We start from the raw sequence: 19,308 nt of genomic DNA, 5'->3' as shown, positions 1-19,308 counted from the left end.
CCCCCTGCTCGCTCCCCCCACCCCCCGGGGAGGCTGAGCCCTGATGCGGCCCCCGTCACCCTGCTGCACCCCTCTCCTCCCTTGCTGGGTGGGACCCATGACCAGAGACTGTCTCAGCTGATTCACTTCTGGGTCCTTGGTGCCCTTGACCCCTCCCTGGAATTCCTTTACCAGGGGCGGCCCAGACCCAGCCTTGGCTCCTTCAAGGTCACAGCCTTGGGGTTCGCTCCCCACGCTCCCTGGCTCCAAAACCAGGGCTGACACCTCTCTGAGCCAGCACATCCTCCTCTCTCAAAGGGTCGAGTCACCCAGAGCTAAGAGCAAATTTGGCACAAAATTCAAACCACAGCGTCGTGACTGCCAGCTGCCACCAGGGACATCTCGGATCCCAGATCCCAGGGACCCGGACCTGGGATCCGTCTTGTCACTGCTGTGCCCCAGCATGTAGCAGTTCCTCTGACAGTCACCGTGGAACTTGGTGGAACATTCTTAAACTGCCAGTTCCAGTCCCTGTGGGAACAGGCTAGCTGAGCTCAGGGAGACCCCCTCCTGGGACTCTGAGTGTGTGGGTCTGAACTTCGACAGCTGCCATGGCAAGGCCAGGGGCACAGGGTGGGGTGAAGGGGGAGCAGGAGAGAGGGTGCTGGGGGTGTGTGTGACTGGGAGGCAGTCAGGAAACCAGACCAAGGGGTGGGAGGCAGAGAAGGGGGTCTCGGGTACTATGGAGTCAAGATGTGTGTGTGCTGGGAGTGGGGGTTGCTTTCTGGTCATGGTGGGTAACGGGGACCCATGAGGATTCAGGGATGTTGGGGAGCAGCGTCATCAGAGCTGGGCTGTAGAAGGGCAGAGCCAGGGGCCCCTGCTTCCCCCTGCTGCTCACACCCTCCCTGATGACCCCATTGTAAAGATGGAAAGACTGAGGCCCAAGCGGGGAGGGGAAGACTTGGACAGGTCGAGTTGCATGGCTGGGGTTGGGGCCCATCTGCCCTCCATGTGCATGTTCAGCTGCAGAGCAGGAAGCAGCCAGGAGACCTGGGGATGTGGTGGTGTGAGGCGGGGGCAGGGGTGGTGGTGTCAGGGCCACAGTCCACAGGGAGGTGTTGGGGGGGCGGGTCAAAGGAGCTTCACGGGTTAGCATGAGAAGACAGCATCAGGGCTCACAGTGTGTGCTGGGCTCGGGGGCAGGGGCGGGAGGTGCGTGCCTGCCACCTACGCAGGGAGCGGGGAGAACGCTGGGTGAGTTTTGCAGACTCGAGTCCCGTAGCTCCTCCATGGCGGCACCTCTCACATGGTGCGGGGGTGGCATGCACTATTGGCTTCCAGCTTTTAGGAGGTGGTTGTGCCCCAAGCCCTTGGCCGCCTTCTTCACCCCCTCCCTGGGGATGGGGTCTTTGAGCCTCACACAGGGTGTCGGGGCAGGAGATGCCCAGATCTCTGCTCTCAGTTCCACCCCGTTCTCTCCTCCACCAGTTAGTCCCCAAAGACAAAAGGAAAATCCCACCCAGGAAGACGGCCCCCAGGATGCCCGGTCAGGCTGAGGGGAAGGACCCCAAGAAGCCGAGTGAGTCAAAGAAGGACCCTGCCAACCCAGGCGAGGTGAAAAAAGGATCCAGGAAGCCCAGAGAGGGGAGGGCAGCTCCCTCCAAACCAGGCGCAGCCAAGAAGGCCCCCAAGAAAGGCACGCAGACCAAGGACCCAGAGCCAAGGCTGGGTGAGGCCAAGAAGTCCTCCCGACGGCCGGACAAGGCTGCTCAGGCCCCTCCCGGTGCCAGTGGGCCTGGCGGGAAGTCGAAGGTCAAAGAAAGAGGGAGCCGCCAAGGTATGGGTGTGAATGGGGTGGGCATGGGATGGGGTTTCTGGCAACTAGTGGCCATGAGTTGGGATGGAGGGGTCAGTTCTGGGGAGGAGAGGGTGTCTACTCAATGTGCCCTAGGACACTTGGCTTGACCCAGAGAGACAGAGAACTCATGGTAGCTGGTGGGGGTGGGGGGAGGGATCAGCTCTGAGAGGGGTCAGGGGAGGCTTCCTGGAGGAGGTGGCCCACGCAGGAGACCAGCTTGTGCAAAGGCCTGAAGGCATGAAGAACGTGGCTGTGCTGAGCTGTGCTTAGACGCTCAGTCGTGTCCAACTCTGTGACCCCATGGACTGTAGCCCGCCAGGCTCCTCTGTCCATGGGCGATTCTCCAGGCAAGAATACGGCAGTGCGTTGCCATGCCCTCCTCTAGGGGATCTTCCCAACCCAGGGATCGTACCCAGGTCTCCCACATTGCAGGTGGATTCTCTACCATCTGACCCACCAGGGGAGCCCCAAAGGTGGAAGAAGTCTAAATAGTCCTGTCTGTGTGCATCGGGGGCGGGAGAAGGGGACGCTGTGAAGGGCAGCGGGAGGCTGGACTTGATCGGTGAGGAGCCACGGAAAGACCCTGAACAGGGGACACTTAGGGCCCAAGGTGCTTTTTTCCTTACGAATCTAAAAAAAAAAACCAAACTATAAAAATTGGAGTGTGATTGTTTTACAATGTTTTTCTGCTGAGCACCGATGTGAATCAACTATATGTATACATATATCCCCTCCCTGGTGATCCCCCTCCCACCCCTCTAGTCATCACAGCACCGAGTCGAGCTCCCTGTGCTGTACAGCAGTTTCCCACTAGCTGTGTATTTCACACACGGCAGTGTGTATATTTCAATGCTACTCTCTCAGTTCATCCCACCCTCCTTCCCCGACTGTCCAGAAGTCCGTTCTCTATGTCTACATCTCTCTTCCTGCCCTGCAAAAAGGTTTGACCCCAGTTTTCTAAATTTCATGTATATGCATTAATATATATTTGTTTTTCTCGTTTTGACTGACTTCACCCTGTATGACAGTCTCTAGGTTCATCCACCTCAATAGAACTGACTCAAATGCATTCCTTTTCATGGCTGAGTAATACTCCTTGGTATAGATAGACCACAACCCCTTCATCCATTCATCCGTCGATGGACATCTAGGTGGCTTCCATGTCCTGATTGTTGTAGATAGCGCTGCAATGATCAGGGCGGGCACATGTGTCTTTTTGAATTATGGTTTGCACAGGATACATGCCCTCCTGGTGGGATTGCTGGGTCATGTGGTGGTTTTATTCCTAGTTTCGTAGGGAAATTCTATACTATTCTCCATAATGGTTTTTATCAAGTTATGGAAAGACTCTGAACAGGGGACTGGTAGGGCCTGAAGCATTTTTTAAAATGTATCCTGGCTGCCGCGTGAAAGATGGGTTGAAGACATGGGGCTGACAGCCCTGTCGGGGGCCTTCGGCCTGGGTGGATGGGGAGCTGTGAATGGAATGAGGGATGGTTGCCCTCCTTCCACTTAATCCTCCCGCTGTCCCGTGGGCGAGAGGCTGCGACCTTCAGTTGGCAGACTCGGGCACCAGGCTCAGAGAGGCTGAACAACTTGTCCCAGGTCTCACAGCCTGCAAGTGTCAGCGTGAGGACTGGTCCCTGGGCGGGATGTGGGGCCCCTCAAGCCTGCTGCTGAGCGGCAGCTCCTCCGGAAAAAAGTCTGTCTCACACGGCATCCCCTCTTCCAGCAGATACCAAGGCCCACAGGAAAACACAGCTTGGAGGTCAGAGTTCAAAATCCACGGTCACCAAGGTAGGTGTCGGGGTGACTTCCCTTGTCTTGATCTCCAGTGGCGAGAGCTCGAGTGTTCCCACCTAAGCCTGGGGCGGGGGTCAGATGAGGAAGAGGGTAACTTGCTTCACTTTCTTCTGCTCCCAGCCCTCCAGTGCCTGGAGGATCACCATCCCCACCTTATAGATGGGAGGCTGAGGCTTAGAGAGGGGAGGGCACTTGTCGAAAGCAACCTAGAGCTGGGGTTTCAACCCTGAGTTCGTGGGCTCTGAGCGGTGTGCCCAGCCCTGCCACCTGCTCCTGGTTTGCTTTCTTACAGGGTGAGAATGGTGCTTCCCTGGCCAAAAAGAAGATGGGGGGCAAGGTCCCTAAAGAGGCTGCTGGGGAGGGGCCCAAAGCCAAGGCCCCTGTTCCTCCCAAGGGTTCTGGGTCCAAGAAGGAGCCTGCACCACTGGCTGGGAAGGCTGAGGCCTCTAAGGGCCCAAGAAAGCCTGGCATCTCCACCAAATCTTCAGTGTCCAAAGCGGCCAGCAAGAAGGCAGAAGCCGAGGGCTAGAGGCGAGGTGGAGAGATGCAGATTCTACTTTTTTACTCCCCTAGAAACTATCACTCTGTTTATTTCACTAGAACCTATTTATCAATAAAGCTTTTTTTCCCCACTCATGGGTGCGAGAGGAGGCTGAGGTCTAAAGGTTTGGCCATCCAGGGCATGGACCCAGATGGACAGGATGGAAGCTGCTGCCCTGGGAGATGCAGACTGCAACAGGGATGCAAAGTCTTGCAGGGGCCTGCGGAGGCACAGGAGAGGTGCTTCGTCCAACCTGAGATCTGGGACTGCTTCCTGGAGGAGGCAGCTTTTGGTCTTAAAAGGGTGAGCAGGAATTGCCAGACAGATGAGTGGGGGAGGGCTTGCAGGCAGTGGGATAGGACTGGATGGGGGCGAATTGTGGCTTTGAGAGGAGCACAAGCCAGGGAGGGGTGGCATGAGCCCCTGGGCCTTGGGGATGGAGCAGCAAGGCGTGGCGGAGTAGGCTAGGGAAGGCAGGCGTCATCTTGGGGGCAGTGGGAGCCAGGGAGGGTTACAGGCTGGGGAGAGACTGACGTGTGTTAAGAAGGAGTCTGTGGCTGCAGAGAGGAAGGATTAGAGGAGCTGAGAGGAAGTATGGATCACTGGACTAGTCACTGAGCAGGACTGTGGGTCCTGCGGGAATCTGCAGAAGGAAGTGGAAGTGCGGGGGCCCTGGGTTGGGAGAGAGCTACGGAAGTCAGGGCAGCTCATAAGCTAAAGGCCACACAGAGATGGTACCCGGAGGTGCAGAGGTGAGGGCTGGGGTTATTTTTAAACATATGTGACACTCTGCACGAGGAGGTTTAGTCTGCCTCCCTGCACCTTCATTCTGGGCTTTGTGATCGCTTGAATCGGGTACTAAGGAGATGACGCTGGGACACTTTCTGGGCCCAGGGTTCAAGAGACCGGCAGCTTCTGCTTCCTGCGTGCGGGTTGCTTTTCCGTTTTTTAATACTTGTGCTTAGAATTCAGCCGCCATGCAGTGGGGAAGCCTAAATAGCCGTTGGATGAGAATCGAGACACCCCAGTTCTCAGCCCCAACTGAGCTCCTTGACCAGCCAGCACCAATTTGCTGGGCATGCGCCATTCAGGAACTGGATCTTCTGCCCCTGTTGAGCGGCCCCACTGACACCATGGGACGGGCCTTCCCTCGCGAGCCCTGCCCTGATCACAGACGCACGAGCGCTGTGAGTATACTGAGGTGGTTTGTTATGCAGCAGTAGACACTGTAACAAAAGCTGCAGGGTGGACAGGGTTAGATCCTGAAGGGCCTCGTGAGCCAGGGTAAGAACTTTGGGTTTTAATTGTGATAAATGCCCATTTGAGGCCATTGAGCAGCTGAGTGCCTGCAGGGGGACATGGGCAGCCACAGGAGGCCAGGGTGGTGTGTGTGTGTGAGTCACTCAGCCGTGTCTGACTCTGCAACCCCATGGACTGTAGCCCGCCAGGCTCCTTTGTCCCTGGGACTCTCCAGGCAAGAATATTGGAGTGGGTAGCCATTCCCTTCTCCAGGGGATCTTGCCAACCTAGGGATCGAACCTGGGTCTCCTGCATTGCTGGCAGTCTTTTACCGTCTAAGCTACGAGGGAAGCCAGGGTGGTGGCCCCTGCTATGGTCCAGCTGAGGGGTGGCTGGCCACAGAGGGAGGGGTCAGAAGTGGTGGATGCTAGGTAGATCTTTACTCTTGGTGGATGGGATTTGTTGAGGGACTGTGTGTAGAAAGGGGTCAGTGATGAGTCCATAATGTGGGGTCCACACGAGTACCTGCTCGGCACCCACCTGGTGGGGTGAGAACTCAGCTCATTCCGAAGGCTGCTGAGAGATGGTCCAGATGAGGGGTGACCGCTGAGCCAGGGATGGGGGGCGGAGACCAACAAGTGGATTTGAGGGGCATCAGAGGTCAACTGGACGGGGCAGATGGACACAGAGGGAAACTGAGGCAGCCCAGCGTCGTCTTCCCTCCCTCCCCTCCTCTCAGCCCCGCCCTCGCCTCGCCAATCCCACGCGAGGCTTTGTCGGGCCTTGTGGCTTCCCTGGGGCCTCTGTCATGGGGCTGCCGGCAGAGCCCCCATGGGCACCGTGAGTAGCTGGCAGGGAGCTGGGCTAGCACTTTCCCGAGAGGGGTCCAGTTGTGGGAGGCACGCGGGGCAGATTCTTGGGGGTGGGCATCACTGGGCACCTCTACGAGCTGGGGGCCAGCCAGGAGCCCCGACCTGGTCAAGGTCCGACAGCATGGAGCACCCACGAGACTCGGGAAAGCCTGCTCCCAGGCTTGAGGACAGACAGTCCGCCGAAGTCCCCACCTCCTGTGACCCGCAGATGGAGCCAAGGGACACCTGGAGCTGCAAGGCAAGCCTTCGGGGGCCCAGGCAAGGACTGGGGGTGGTGAGCAGATGACCCCAGAAACGGGAGATTTCCTCTACTTGCAAATGCATCCTTAAACTTCAAGGAGGACTCGCATGTTAATCAGGCATTAAAACAGGCTGTGGAATATTTAATGGCATAGAAAGATGGTGCTGACGAAAGGCCGCATGGGGAAAAGGCAGCTTGCAGGATGGAGCACGTCCTGATTACAGTTCCTACCCGTCTGCCCACGGCCCAGACAGGCACACAATTTGGGCTTTGGGACAAGATTCTCTGAGATTCAGACCACGAGTGGGTTAGGGTGGGTTTTATCTTCTCCGTGCTTTCTGTCCTCCTTGACAGTTTTGCAGAAAGCATGCATTCATTCTAGAATCACACCTCCCCCCCCCCAAAAAAAAAACCCCCATCAAATGTGTCAATAACTCACATTAGAAAATCTGCTGCTTAATAAAAAGGCATCAGTGATCAGAATAGAAAATTTGAAAAGATAATCTCTTTCCACCCAGAAGGCACGACAGGAAGAGGCTATTTTTAAAGCTAAAAATTGTTTACTTTTCTCTCCTCACTTTTCTGTGCTCATTAATTCTAGAACTGGTGTTGCTGGGGTTTTGTTTAAATTGTACATGTTTCTGTCCTAGTTCTTACTCCTGATATATATGTGTGGTTATTTCTCTTTCCTAAAAGGAAAAAAACTTAAGCCGCTTCTAATTTGGGGCTGATCCTCTAGTAACCTTTCCTGGGGCTCAGTGACCTTTAGCCCCAGCTCAGGCCCAGAGCCAACTGGGGGGCAAGCAGGGTGGGGGTCTCCGTAGTATTTGCTGATCCCAAGTCAAGGACAGTGGCTGAAGAGTCCAGGGATATACCAGCCCGGAGCAGTCTGCATTTCCTCATCTGCATAACAGGGTTGATGGTACATGTTTGTCAAAGTGTTAAGTGAGTTGCTCAGTTGTATCTGACTCTGTGCAACCCTCTGGACTGTAGCCCGCCAGGCTCCTCTGTCCATGGGATTCTCCAGGCAAGCATACTGGAGTGGGTTGCCATTCCCTTCTCCAGGGGGTCTTCCTGACTCAGGGATTGAATCCAGATCTCCTGCGCTGCAGGTGATTCTTTACTATCTGAGCCACCGGGGAAGCCCATGCATATTTGTCAAGACTGATGACAAATGCAGGATGAGCATATAAACATCCAGTCTCTTTCCAGGGTGGTCAGCTTGGAGCTCCCCATGCACTCTGGGGGGCACCATGGACACGCCAGCTGGAGAAGTGTGGAACAGAGGAATGAGGGCCTGTGCACACTGGCATGTCGTCCTCCACATCCCAAGACCTGGGAGAGTCCTCGACTGTGCCAAGAGTCAGTTTCTACATCTGTAGAATGGGGACACATTCTCCTCACGGCCTGTTACACGGATAAGCAGGTTAGGGGAAGTGGGAGGTGAGACACAGCTGCTGTGACCTCGTCCTGGCGGCCAGCGGGCACCGGCGTGGTTACCCCGCGAAGCTGCTCAGAAGCAAGGGTTAGTGTCTACCTGCCTCTCACGAAGGGGGATGGGCGGGGTCCCAAGCCAGGCCCCCCGCCCTCCTGTCTGCTACAAGCAGGCCACTTCAGGATAAAGGCTGGAGCTCACGGCAGGTTTTCCCATCAGGCTTTTATTATAAAGAAGGTTCCAGAGCGTCCCGGCCTCCCCCTCCAGCCCCGCCCCCGTGGGCCACAGGCCGTCCAGGCACTGACCAGGCCAGCCCCAGGCGGCTGCTTCTGACAGAAGAGAAAGGGCGATGATCTCGGGGTGGGGGCGTCTCCGTCGGGTCCGCCGCCCCTGGAACAGTCATTTCCAGTGTTGCGCTGGGAGCCCCGGGGGACCCTCCCGGGGCCTCCACACTAGCGGCAGCTATTCACAGTTGGCGCGTGATAAGTTTCTTTAATATATAAAAGCTTCTTTTAAAAAAACAACAACAAAAAGTGGTGCTATCTTTAGAAACACTTCCAGCAAGATCACGTAGCCCAGCTACAGCCTTGGTGCAACTCAGCTCCCTTCCCCCGCCCCCTCCCACCCCCGCCCCCCCGGGATGGCCCCCGGCCTCAGCCTGGCTCCCAGGACAGCACGGAGCCTCCCGCGGGCCGTGGACGCCGCCTGCTCCGCTGGTGTCCGCTGGAAGCCGGGAGCGGGCTAGGCTCCACAGGTGAGTGGAGATGGCGGGGGGCGACGTCTTGGTGGTGGAAGCAGAAGCGAACTGAGGGCTGGGTCACGGGGCCTCCCCCTCTGCCAGGCAGGATGAGGTAGCGTTTCTGGCTGTGGCCTGGGGCCCAGGTGGCCCTCCTTGCCCGTCGGTGGCCTCGGAGGCGCTGGGCCGGGACAGAGCGAGTTGGGGGCGGCACCATCCAGGCTGTGCTGGGTGGACGACGTTCAAGGCCTCAGCCTGGAGCTGGGGTCTGAGGGCAGGTGGGAGGGGATGGTGCCTGAGGGGCCGGGACCGGGGGCTCCTCTGCTGGGCTCAGAAAAAGCCCCTGGTGCAGCATCCTTTCCCAGCTGGCGTCGGAGGCACGCGGGGCGGGGGTGGGGGGGCAGAGTGAAGTCGCGGGGGGCGCCCGCCCACCGGCCCCCAGGCTCAGGCCTCGCTGTAGCACTCGTAGATGTTGTCCTCCATAAGGGCCACCACCTGCTCAAACTTGTGCTGCAGCTGGGTCCTCCGGGCTGTGGGGTTCGCCTCCAGGGCGCTCATGATCTGGGGCGGTGGAGGGGGGTGGTCGGCAGAGGAGCTAGTTCAGGGCCGAGGACACCCCCACCCCAGTCCCACCACACATGTGGGGGGAGTACACACACGTGGCCTGGATTCCCAGTGCTGGCGGCCACACCCACAGCACAATCAGACGTGCTGGGGCCCGGAGTACCTGAGCCCCACGCTCACGCCGGGTTTCCATGAGCGGGTGGGAAGGGCCGACGTGGGGGGAGAGTGCCCTGGGCCTCACACTGGGGGCCGCTCACCTGCGGGCGATACCTCTTGGCGTATTTGTAGATCTCTGCCATGGCCACATTGGTGTTGAACTCATTCTGGTATTTCTGTGAGGAAAGACAGGGCGGGAGTTGGACTGCGGTGGAGACTCCATGGTCCGAACCAGGCCCAGCCCAGTCAAGACCTGCTGCTTGTACACAGCCCCACGCCGCCCCCGGCTCTGACGGTCAAGTCCTGGCCCCCACCCCCCATCCTCCCGGCGAGGTCCCCACGGAGCCGGCCGCACCCGCGACTCCTCGGCCAGGTGCGCGTTCATCTCCTGCTCGCTGAGCGGGGTCATGTCGTGGATCTGCTTGTAGTAGCGCTGCACGATCTTCCGGTACTCGGGGATCTCCTTGGCGTAGAGCAGCTTGTTGGTTGGCGAGTCCTGGGTGGGCGGAGAGGAGCCAGGAAGTAAGACGCTGGCTGGAGACAGCAGACTCGGCTCTTCCTGGACCGGCCCGCGTCTATGCCGCGGCACACACGGGGCCGTCCCTGAGCCAGCGTCCCTGCGCTGCAGGCTCTGCCCCGGGGGCTCCCACCCCCGTCCTCTGCCCCGTTTTCTGCAGGACTCTCAGGGTGATGACTCCACGGGGGGCCTACTTGGAGGGGAAAGTGCACGGGCTCGTGCCAGCTCTTGGACACGCAGGCTGTTTAGTTTGTGTCCTTGCCGAGGGTTATGGGTCTCGGTGGCTAAGATTTCTGGAAGCCTGACTGCTGTCTCAGTGGAATATTTCCCAGCACGTGCTTCCTACTCCCGAGAGCGAAGCGTGCCAAGTATGCTCCCGGTTCTTTGTCTGTCATGGGCGTCCTGCTCTCCCAGATAGCCTGTGAGAGGTGATGGCGTTTTCTGCCATTTTTGTGGTCTGTCTCTAAAAGTCACAGGCTAATGGCAGGGCCAGGTCTAACTCCCGTCTCATGAACACTCACAGCCCCTCAGCCTGGAGAGCCAGGCTCTCTCGGGCCTGCTGCACCCTCTCCCTACAGTCCCCTCTCTCTCAGCGGTCTCCTCTGGCCACCCTCAGTGCCCACCAGGTGGCTCTTGACCATCAGGGGTGTCACCTGGAGCCTGGCTGGTCGCCGACACTGTATCAGACCACACGGGCTTTCCATGCCCACCTGGCTTCTCCCCCCCTGGCTCTAGGGCCTGAAGATTCGGGAGCTGGTGCTGGGCACAGCTGAGGCAGCTGCAGCCCTGGAGTTTGTGACTGTGGGTGCCTGTTTCCGGGAGAACCCCCGTCTGATGACCCCATTCACCCACATCTGAGGTCCTCCAGTTGCCCTCCCAGAAAAGTCCGCTGGCCCCATGGCACCAGGCGGCCCGCCCACAGCAGCTGACCTTGCCCAGCTGCAGGTCAGAGATGGAGCAGGCGTCGATGAAGGCCTGAGCAATGACGGAGAGGCAGGCGTCGATGTGGTCCGTCTTCTCTATGTCAAAGACAAACTGTGGGTTTTTCAGGATGTTCACCCAGAAGCGCAGAGGAAGGCTAGGGGACAGAGGGAGGCAGTGGCATGAGCCCCACCCAAGGGTGGGTCGCGGAGGAAGCAGTCACTGATGGGGGCTCGGCCAGGGAGGCCGGCAGGCCAAGAGGACAGGCTGGCTTTGCTCCCGAGGCCAGCGGAGACTGGATGGAAGCTATGGGAACCTCGGTGTCTCCTCCACAAATGGGGATGGTGACTGTCCCTAGCTGGCAGGGAGTGGGGGGGTCACGGCAGAGGGGCTGGGAGCCGGGTTTCCTGCGTGGAGGGGCCCTGAGTTGGCCCTTGCTGCCCGCCCCATTCCCCGCGGAGCCTCCTGCTCACACGCAGGAGCCGGGAGCCAGGGCCCAATCCTGGTTCTCATTAGAGCCTCCGCCCTGCCTGGCAGCCCGTGGCTCCTCCTCCAGCCCTGTGTGGCTGCGGGGAGTCAGTCCATCATTAGCTGGGTCACCAGGAAGGGCTGAGAGTAAGTGAGGCCTAAGACGGCCGGAGGGTTGGTAAAACCGCCTCCCCAGTGACTGGGGGCCTGGGACAGGGGTACACACTCACCCCCCCCCCCACCACCACTGGCTCAGAGCAGCCCCTGCAACAACAGGGAAACTTCTGTGTCTGTGGCAATTCTTTTTGAGGGTCAGGCTGAAATTTTCAACAACTTCCTGTTGGGGTTTGGGTGTCTGGAAAGCTAACACGTGCCTCCAAGGAGGGATGTGATGGAGGCACGAGCGTCTCCGGGAGCCTCAGCGTGCTTGTCTGCAAAACGGAGCCGACAGTGCCCACCCAAGGGGAAGGGGTGGGGGGAGGGACGACGGGGCGAAACTTAGACAATGCTCATGTCTAGTTAATCCTTACAAGTAAGGTGGATTCCTTTTACTGGTTTTCCAGCTGGGGGAAACTAAAGCTCAGAGAAGTTAAGTCTCTTATTCAAGCTCACACAGCTTGGAGTGGCATAAGGGACTAAACCCAAGCTCTGAACCCCAACCCCACTGCTGCCTGCGTGAGCCAGTGAAGCAGCCCCGCCCCTCACCGGCCCCCCCCGAGGGCCTCCCACCTGTTGGTCTTCCAGATGTGCAGCGTGTCAGGGTCTGAGATGCCCCTCTTCTCGGCTTGCTCTTCTAGGAAGTCAAAGAAGTACTTGACGGCCAGTGGGGGCTTGTCTTCCCGGATGCTCAGGATGGCCTTGAACAGGTCATCCAGAAACTTCTGCAGCGTGCCCTGCAGGGGAGTGGGTGGCGGCCATCAGCCCAGGAACACGCGGGGGGTGGGGGTGGGGTTGGTGACAGGCACCTCTGGCGGCTGTGGGGAGCCCGTGGTGCTGGGGCTGAGCAGTGCTGGGTGAATGGGAAGCTGTGTAGCCCCAGGCTGGTCTCCTAAGCACTCGGTGCCTCTGTTTTCCTGTCTGTGAAATGGGTTGGTGAAACCCACTGCACAGGAGTGTCGGAGGGACTCAGACACAGAGCAGGGAATTGGTGGGCTGGGGTGTGGGCTCTCTGCCCCTAGCCATGTGGCCTTGGGGACGTTCCTGGGCCACTACTGCCTTCTCTGTCACACCAGCGGACAGAGAAGTTGTTGCCAGGCACCCTTCAGGCTGGGAGTGCGGCTGGCCCCGCAGGGGAAAAGCTGTCCCCCCTCCCCCAGCGTGTGCTCCCAGCTGACCCCCGGGAGTGGGGACACAGCACCTTGGTGGAGAGCAGGCGGGTCAGGTAGATCTCCGGGAGCACCTTCTTGCGGTGGCTCTGCCGGTGGGCCTTCTTGGGCTCCGCCAGCTCGTCCGTGGGCAGCACCTGGGAGGCCGGGGCTCGGTCAGTGCTGGTGCCGGGCACCACCCTCAGCCGCCCCTGGGAGGCCCTACCCGGCCCCCGCGGGCGCCTGGCTCTGCACACTCCCCAGCCCAGCCTTCCCCAGGCCTGGGAGCACGGCCTCCAGAGGCCCAGGGCGGCAGGAGGCCAAGTCCACTCCCAGTGAGGGGCGGGCACCCTCAGGGCCGGAGGCAGGGCACTCACCAAGTGGAAATACTTCTCCGTGTCCAAGTCTTTCACTGCGAGAGGGAAACACACACGATAAATAAACAAGACCCAGGAGCGGGGGGAGAGAGAGGGAGCAAACGAGAAACGGAGGCAAAAAGCTGGAGAAAGAAACCCAGAGAGATGGGGAGAGCCAAACAGACGTGTGGAGAGAAGACAGAAATGCACAGAAAGACAGCTGAGAGCGAGAGCTCAAGAGACACGCATAGAAGGAGGCTCAGACAGAGGTGCTGAGAGACAGAACGGCGTCCACAAGGGGACAGGAGAGGCAGGGAGACTATCACAGATGGACATGGGGCAGCTCCCCACGAGGGCCCACTGCTGCTGAGCCTAGACCTCACCAGCTGCTGGAATGGACCCCAAGGTCCCCAGGAGCCTAGGACCCCCAAGCTTGGGGCAGCTGAAGGCAGGGATGCGGGTGTGAGGCAGGGACACAGCCCGAACCCCCGATGGCCTGGCGCCCGCCCAGACCTCTTAAAATCGCCTCCCCGCTCCTGGGGCCCCTCTCGGCTGCCTGCAGGAACCCAGTGCCGAGGAGGCCTGGCCACAGGCCCCGCCCGAGCAGCACTGCGGCGGGGTGCCGCGCCCAGCCCTGCCCCTGGAAGCCTCAGTTTCCCCCCGGGGCTGCGCAGGAGGGCCCAGCACGTCCGCAGGCCTACCTCGGCCCAGCGTGTTGTCCTTCTTGTCTGTGAGGCTCATGGCCAGGGAGGCGCCTTCGGGGATCTGACGGGGAGAGAGGCCGCTGTCAGAGGGTGGAGGTCAGGAGGGCGGCGCGGTGTGGCGGGGCGGGGTGGGTGGGGTCGGAGCCCACCTTGTAGTGGGCCAGCGTGTTGAGCTTCTTGCGGCCGTCCTCCACCACCGAGGTGTCGTCCAAGTCCCGCAGGATGTAGCTCTGGGTGCTTGAGGCGAACCACTCTGGGGGCAGGGGGCCGGGGGTGAGGGCCGGGGCGCCCACCCATGGGGAGAGAAGCGGAGGGCCCCCAGAGCTCTCTGAGCCTCTACTGCATCTGGGAGGCTGGGCAGGGGTGCCAGGCTGGGGCACGGAGCCAGGGCTCCACACAGCCATCCTCGGGGCAGGCACTGGGCAGTCGGAGCGGCCAGGCCGGCCTCTCCTGCCCATCGGGCTGTCATCACCTGCGGTGAACTCACCACCCAGCCCCAACATGAGCTCCCAGCTGATGGGCACCGTCTCCACGTCCCTAGAGCCCCGGACGGCGCACATGTGGCAGAGTGGCTGGAGACCATGTGACCGAACAGGGCCTGCCGGCTGCCCCCCGACCCTGCCCACCTAGGTCAACATCCTCGGCCCGCGGCCACTGGGAGTAGGGCACGTTCTTGCAGAAGGCTTCCAGAATCTTCTCCTTCACCTGTGTCAGCGTGTCCGTGTCCATGGCACGCACGCTCAGCGAGTCCATGCCGCAGCCTTGGAAGGACACGTTCAGGTTCTGCAGGAGAGAGACAGGGGGCTCAGCAGCTGCTCACCGACCGGACGGGCAGGCAGCCTGCGGGCAGGGGTGTCAGGAGCAAAGCCGGGAGCCCCTCCCACCCCTCCGAGCCGGCTCACCCGGGGCTTGGCCTCGATGTTTTCCCTCAGCAGCCACTCCTCGTTGAGCGTGTAGCGGGCCTTGCCCGTGATGGCGTCGATGGAACCTTTGTTGATCTGCTGCTTGATAGCGCACAGGAGCAGGAAGAAGGGCTCCCCCACCGTCTCCTGGGGGGCGGGGAGGGGGGGTGCGGTCAGAGGCTGAAGCCAGCTGCCCACTCTCCAGATTCCAGCCCCGAGCCTGTGGCCCCCACCTGGAACCCTTCACACCCCGTTCCACCAACCCCTCCGCGGCTGCCTGCTTCACACCTTCCTTTTGATCCTGGCGCCACTCAGCCCTCCCACTGCCACACCCAGGGCATCTCCCTGGACTCCCAGCTCAGACATCGCCCAACCTGGGTGGCCGCATTCGTTTTATTGCACCAGCAACCTTTCCAGGTAGCAGTGGCATCCTCACGGCCGAGGCTCAGAGAGGGCAAGCAAGCTGCTCAAGGTCACCCAGCAGGGAGGTGGCAGAGCTGGACTCAAAGGCATGCCAGGGAGGGCCCGAGGGCTGAGAAGAGTGTCTTCCTGACACAAAGCCCCTGACACAGCCTCTGTTCCCAGGGCAGCTCTGAGCCTCGATTCCCCTACCCGTAAACGGACCCTGTGGGCCAGCCCCTTTCCCACACGTGTGCAGAGACCACAGTCACCGGTCCTGGCAGAGGTGGCGGGAAGATAAAAGGAAGTGAGACCTCCGGGGCAGGGGCACGGCTGCCCGGCGCCCTCACCCGCAGGCAGCTGTACATGCAGATGGACATCCAGTTGGTGAGCATCTTCTCAACCACGGACTCCGTGCGCCGCAGCATGAGCTTGGGGTTCTTGGCGGCCGAGGCGTCGATGAGGTCCACCAGCAGCTCCTTCATGATGCCTGTGTAGTACTCAAGCTTGCCATGGAGCGCAATGGTCAGCAGGGAGGCCAGGCTGCACCTGTGGGCAGGTGTGGGGGTGGGGAGTCAGCCGCACCGCGAGGCCCCGGGACCCTGAGGACCACACCGCGGGGGCTCCCCTCGTCACTGGATGAGGCCTATGCGGCAGAAATCTCCCTGGAGAAAAGCCTACCTTCCCTACCATGCACAGTAACCACCATGCCCACAAGCCCTGTCCTGGGCAGGCAGGACCAGGAAGGGGCAGAATGGGGAAGGGGGCCAAGGCCTCAGGGGAGATGCTGGCTGCCCCAAGGACATGGTGCTCTGCAAACTGCCCCAGGCTTGGATCTAGCCCAGTGGACCCAGGATGCGTTGTCCTTCCCCGGAGCCCGCACCGCAGCCTGACCTGTCCCGCACTGCGAAGTCCTTCTGTTGCTCCAGCGCATGGACGAAGACGATGAGGAAGTGCTTGTTGTTGAGCAGCGAGGAGAACAGGCTGATGCCCTCTTCCATGTTGGGTCGGCAGCTCTCGGGGATCTGCAGGGAACAAGCGGTGAGGGATGTTGATGGGGTCCCACGTCTGAGCACTCGGGATGCCCAGAGTGGCACCTTGAATGCTTCCCGGGATGGGGAGCTCATTACCTATTAGTGGGAGATGCCTAACTCCCTGTGACCAGGAACAATGGTTCAGCTGAGTTGAAAAGGGGGGCTCAGGTGAGGGTGCCCGAAGGCAACCCCATATCCCTGTATGGGGAACCCTCTCCTGTTCTCTAGGCAGCAGGGGGAAAGAGATGTTCGGGGGACCCAACCCTTTCCCCTCTGTGGTCTGGGAGTCAGTATGTAGAATACCCTGAATAGCCACTTGACTACCTGCTGGGATGGAGAGCTCGCTACCTTACAATGGCAAGTTCCTCCCAACTTCCCAAGATTAGGATCAACGGATCAGATAACTAGAAAGCAGGGCCCAGAGAGAGGTGGGGGTGCCCCGAAGGAGCCCTTGTGTGTGTGTGTGTGTGTGTGTACAGGTGGGGGGCTACTCACCTTCCACTCTCCCAGCAGTGGGTGGGTCTCCTGCACTGGGGAGCTGCCCTGGGAGTTGAGGGTCTGGGAGGGGAGCACATAACGCTCTTCGTAGAGGGAGGAGCACTGTGGAGCAGACACCCAGCGTCTCAGCAGGGCCGCGCACCCCCCTGACTCACGCAGGGGCTGCCCCACAAACGCACAATCCTTTCGACTGGAAGAAGAGGCAGTGGGCCACGCCCAGGGGCCACAGGACTCCAGAGGAGAGGGGAGGGGAGTCCCAGGGGGCTTCCTGGAGGAAAAGCGGAACCAGCCTGAAGTCCATGGGTGGCAAAGCTGGAGTGCACAGGCATAAGAAGAAGCTAAAGCAGCTCAGCGTGGAAGGAGGAAACGAGGCAGAGAGGCCTGAGGGGACCCAACAGGGGCTTGGTGTCCCAGAGGAGGGTGGGGCCACCCGCAGAGATATTCCTGACAGGCCGAGGAAGGTGGGGACGGGGCAGCGGCCCCTGGAATGGCACGAGGAGGCATGGAAGCGAGGGGACTGAGTCCAGTGCACAGGAGGAAGAGATGAGATGGAGAGGGGATGGCCCAGCACCCCAGAGGAAAGCGGGGCTGACAGCTGGCTTCAGTAGGCACACTCAAACAGCAAGTGAGCAGAGAAAGCAAGTTGGGGTGGGGCAGTGGAACCTGGGCCCTTTCCCTCGGCAGGCCAGGCAGGGCGGCCAGGGAAGGTGGCTGGGCTGCCATAGGTGGGTGTGCAGGTTTCGCACTGCTCAAGGAACTCCTGAGGTATCGCCAGCCGGCGGGAGCCTGCCCTGACCTTGGGGAAGAAGGTGCGGGTCACGAAGTGCTTGTACTCCAGGAAGGGGATGCCCTGGCTGCGGTTCAGCTCCTTGGTCAGGTCCGTCATGTCCGTCTGCAGCTCTGCGAAGCCTGGCGGGCAGGCAGTTGGCCGTGAGTGGATCAGGGGGCAACGCCAAGGCCCGAGGTCCCACGTGGCTGCCCCCACTACCTTTCCGGATTTCCTCCCGGATCTGGGACTCCATCTCCTCCATCTGCAGCAGCGTCTTCTGCCAGTAGCGCTCGGCGCGGCGGCTCTTGGTGCAGAAGACGAACAGGGCTGTGGGCAGCAGGGAGGTGGGTCAGGCCTGCGATCCCTTTGGTGTCAGAGAGTGTGTCATTACCTGCCGTGTGCAGGGCCTGGGTGGAAGGGATACAGCCTGCCTGCAAGCCTCAGCTCCTCTGGCAGCTCACTCAGCTCAACACCAAAAACAGCAAACTACCCCATCAACAAACAGGTGGAAGATCCTAAAATAGACATTTCTCCAAAGAAGACATACAGGTGGCCAAGAGGCACATGAACATTGATTAGAGAACTGCAATCTAAACGACTCCATATCACCACATCACACTGGTCGGAATGGCCATCATCAAAGAGGCTGCTGCTGCTAAGTCGCTTCAGTCGTGTCCGACTCTGTGCAACCCCATAGACGGCAGCCCTCCAGGCTCCCCCGTCCCTGGGATCATCCAGGCAAGAACACTGGAATGGGTTGCCATTTCCTTCTCCAATGCATGAAAGTGAAAAGTGAAAGTGAAGTCGCTCAGTTGTGTCTGACTTTTCGAGACCCCATGGACTACATGCAGCCCACCAGGCTCCTCCATCCATGAGATTTTCCAGGCAAGAGTACTGGAGTGGGGTGCTATTGCCTTCTCCGATCAAAGAGTCTACAAGACAGTAAATGCTGGAGAGGGTATGGAGAAAAGGGAACCCTCCTACACTGTTGGTAGAAATGAAAACTGGTGCCACCATTATGGAGAACAGTATGGAGTACCTTTAAAATCTAAAAAGAGAGCTACCATATGACCCAGCAATTCCACTCCAGGGCATATATCCAGGGAAAATCATAATTTCCAAAAGATACATGCACCCCCATGTTCATTGCAGCACTATTTACAATAGCCAAGACATGGGAGCAACCTACATGACCATTGACAGAGGAGTGGATAAAGATGATGCAATGAAATATTACTCAGCCATAAAGAAGAAGGACATAATGCCATTTACAGCATCATGGATAGACCTAGAAACTATTGTTCAAAGTGAAGGAAGTTAGACAAAAATCATATGCTATAAAAAATAATACAAATGAACTTATTTATAAAACAGAAAGACTCACAGACTTTAACAAACTTGTGGTTACCAAAGGGGAAAGGTGAGGGGAGGGATAGATCAGGAGTTTGGGATTGACGTATACACACTACTTATATAAAATAGATAACCAACTAGGGCCTCCTGTATAACACAGGGAACTCCACTCAATACTGTGTAGTAACCGACATGGAAGAAGAATGTGTGTAACTCAGTCACTTTGCAGCACACCTGAAACTAACACCATGTTGTAAATTAACTCTAATACAGTTAATTGAAAAAGTAAATTACTTGTGGAGCAAAAAGCATAAACTAGTGATCAACAGTGGATTTCTCTAGATACGAGAATTATGGGTGATTTCTCTTCTCTTTTAGCAGAAAGATATTTATATATTCTATCTCTGTTTTCCCTAAAATTTTCTACATTGAATACATTGCGTTTTAAAAACCAGCTTCATTGAGATAATACACACACCATCTAATCTATCTACGTATACAATTCACTGCCTTCTAGTATATTATGGGGTTGTGAAACCATCCTCGATCTGATTTTAGCACACTTTTCCTGCCCCTAGGAGACCCACGACCACAAGTGCTCAGTCCCTATCCACCCTCCTCCTGCCTCTAGGAACCACTAATTTGCCTTGTGTTTT

General features: G+C 58.8%; 2 protein-coding genes across 5 annotated transcripts in view; one reads left to right on the top strand and one right to left on the bottom strand.

Moving 5' to 3' along the window:
* The window catches only part of LOC102405390 (histone H1.8), a 31,173-nt gene extending 26,898 nt beyond the window's left edge, over window positions 1-4,275 (top strand). The window contains exons 3-5 of one of the 2 annotated variants that reach the window (XM_045163896.1): window positions 1,471-1,819; window positions 3,576-3,637; window positions 3,936-4,275. In XM_045163896.1, the coding sequence (XP_045019831.1) occupies window positions 1,471-1,819; window positions 3,576-3,637; window positions 3,936-4,172 (648 nt within the window). In that variant the 3' untranslated portion in view covers window positions 4,173-4,275. Of the gene's footprint in view, window positions 1-1,470; window positions 1,820-3,572; window positions 3,638-3,935 lie in introns of both variants that reach the window. The other variant, XM_044933740.2, reaches the window with a different exon arrangement.
* A 3,898-nt stretch (window positions 4,276-8,173) lies between these two features.
* PLXND1 (plexin D1) overlaps window positions 8,174-19,308 on the bottom strand; it is a 49,164-nt gene continuing 38,029 nt past the window's right edge. For all 3 annotated transcript variants that reach the window (XM_025272986.3, XM_025272985.3, XM_044934334.2), the window contains exons 21-36: window positions 17,519-17,626; window positions 17,327-17,439; window positions 16,528-16,632; window positions 15,893-16,023; window positions 15,349-15,547; window positions 14,600-14,746; window positions 14,324-14,480; window positions 13,847-13,950; window positions 13,695-13,758; window positions 13,015-13,049; window positions 12,691-12,795; window positions 12,063-12,226; window positions 10,875-11,022; window positions 9,783-9,923; window positions 9,529-9,603; window positions 8,174-9,268 (exon numbers count right to left, since the gene is read on the bottom strand). In XM_025272986.3, coding sequence (XP_025128771.2) covers window positions 9,152-9,268; window positions 9,529-9,603; window positions 9,783-9,923; window positions 10,875-11,022; window positions 12,063-12,226; window positions 12,691-12,795; window positions 13,015-13,049; window positions 13,695-13,758; window positions 13,847-13,950; window positions 14,324-14,480; window positions 14,600-14,746; window positions 15,349-15,547; window positions 15,893-16,023; window positions 16,528-16,632; window positions 17,327-17,439; window positions 17,519-17,626 — 1,913 coding nt within the window. In that variant the 3' untranslated portion in view covers window positions 8,174-9,151. The remainder of the gene's footprint in view (window positions 9,269-9,528; window positions 9,604-9,782; window positions 9,924-10,874; window positions 11,023-12,062; window positions 12,227-12,690; window positions 12,796-13,014; window positions 13,050-13,694; window positions 13,759-13,846; window positions 13,951-14,323; window positions 14,481-14,599; window positions 14,747-15,348; window positions 15,548-15,892; window positions 16,024-16,527; window positions 16,633-17,326; window positions 17,440-17,518; window positions 17,627-19,308) is intronic.

The sequence above is a fragment of the Bubalus bubalis genome, chromosome 21 (genome assembly GCF_019923935.1).
Source record: "Bubalus bubalis isolate 160015118507 breed Murrah chromosome 21, NDDB_SH_1, whole genome shotgun sequence".
Classification (NCBI taxonomy): Eukaryota; Metazoa; Chordata; class Mammalia; order Artiodactyla; family Bovidae; genus Bubalus; species Bubalus bubalis.
This window is presented reverse-complemented; position numbering and strand designations above follow the sequence as displayed.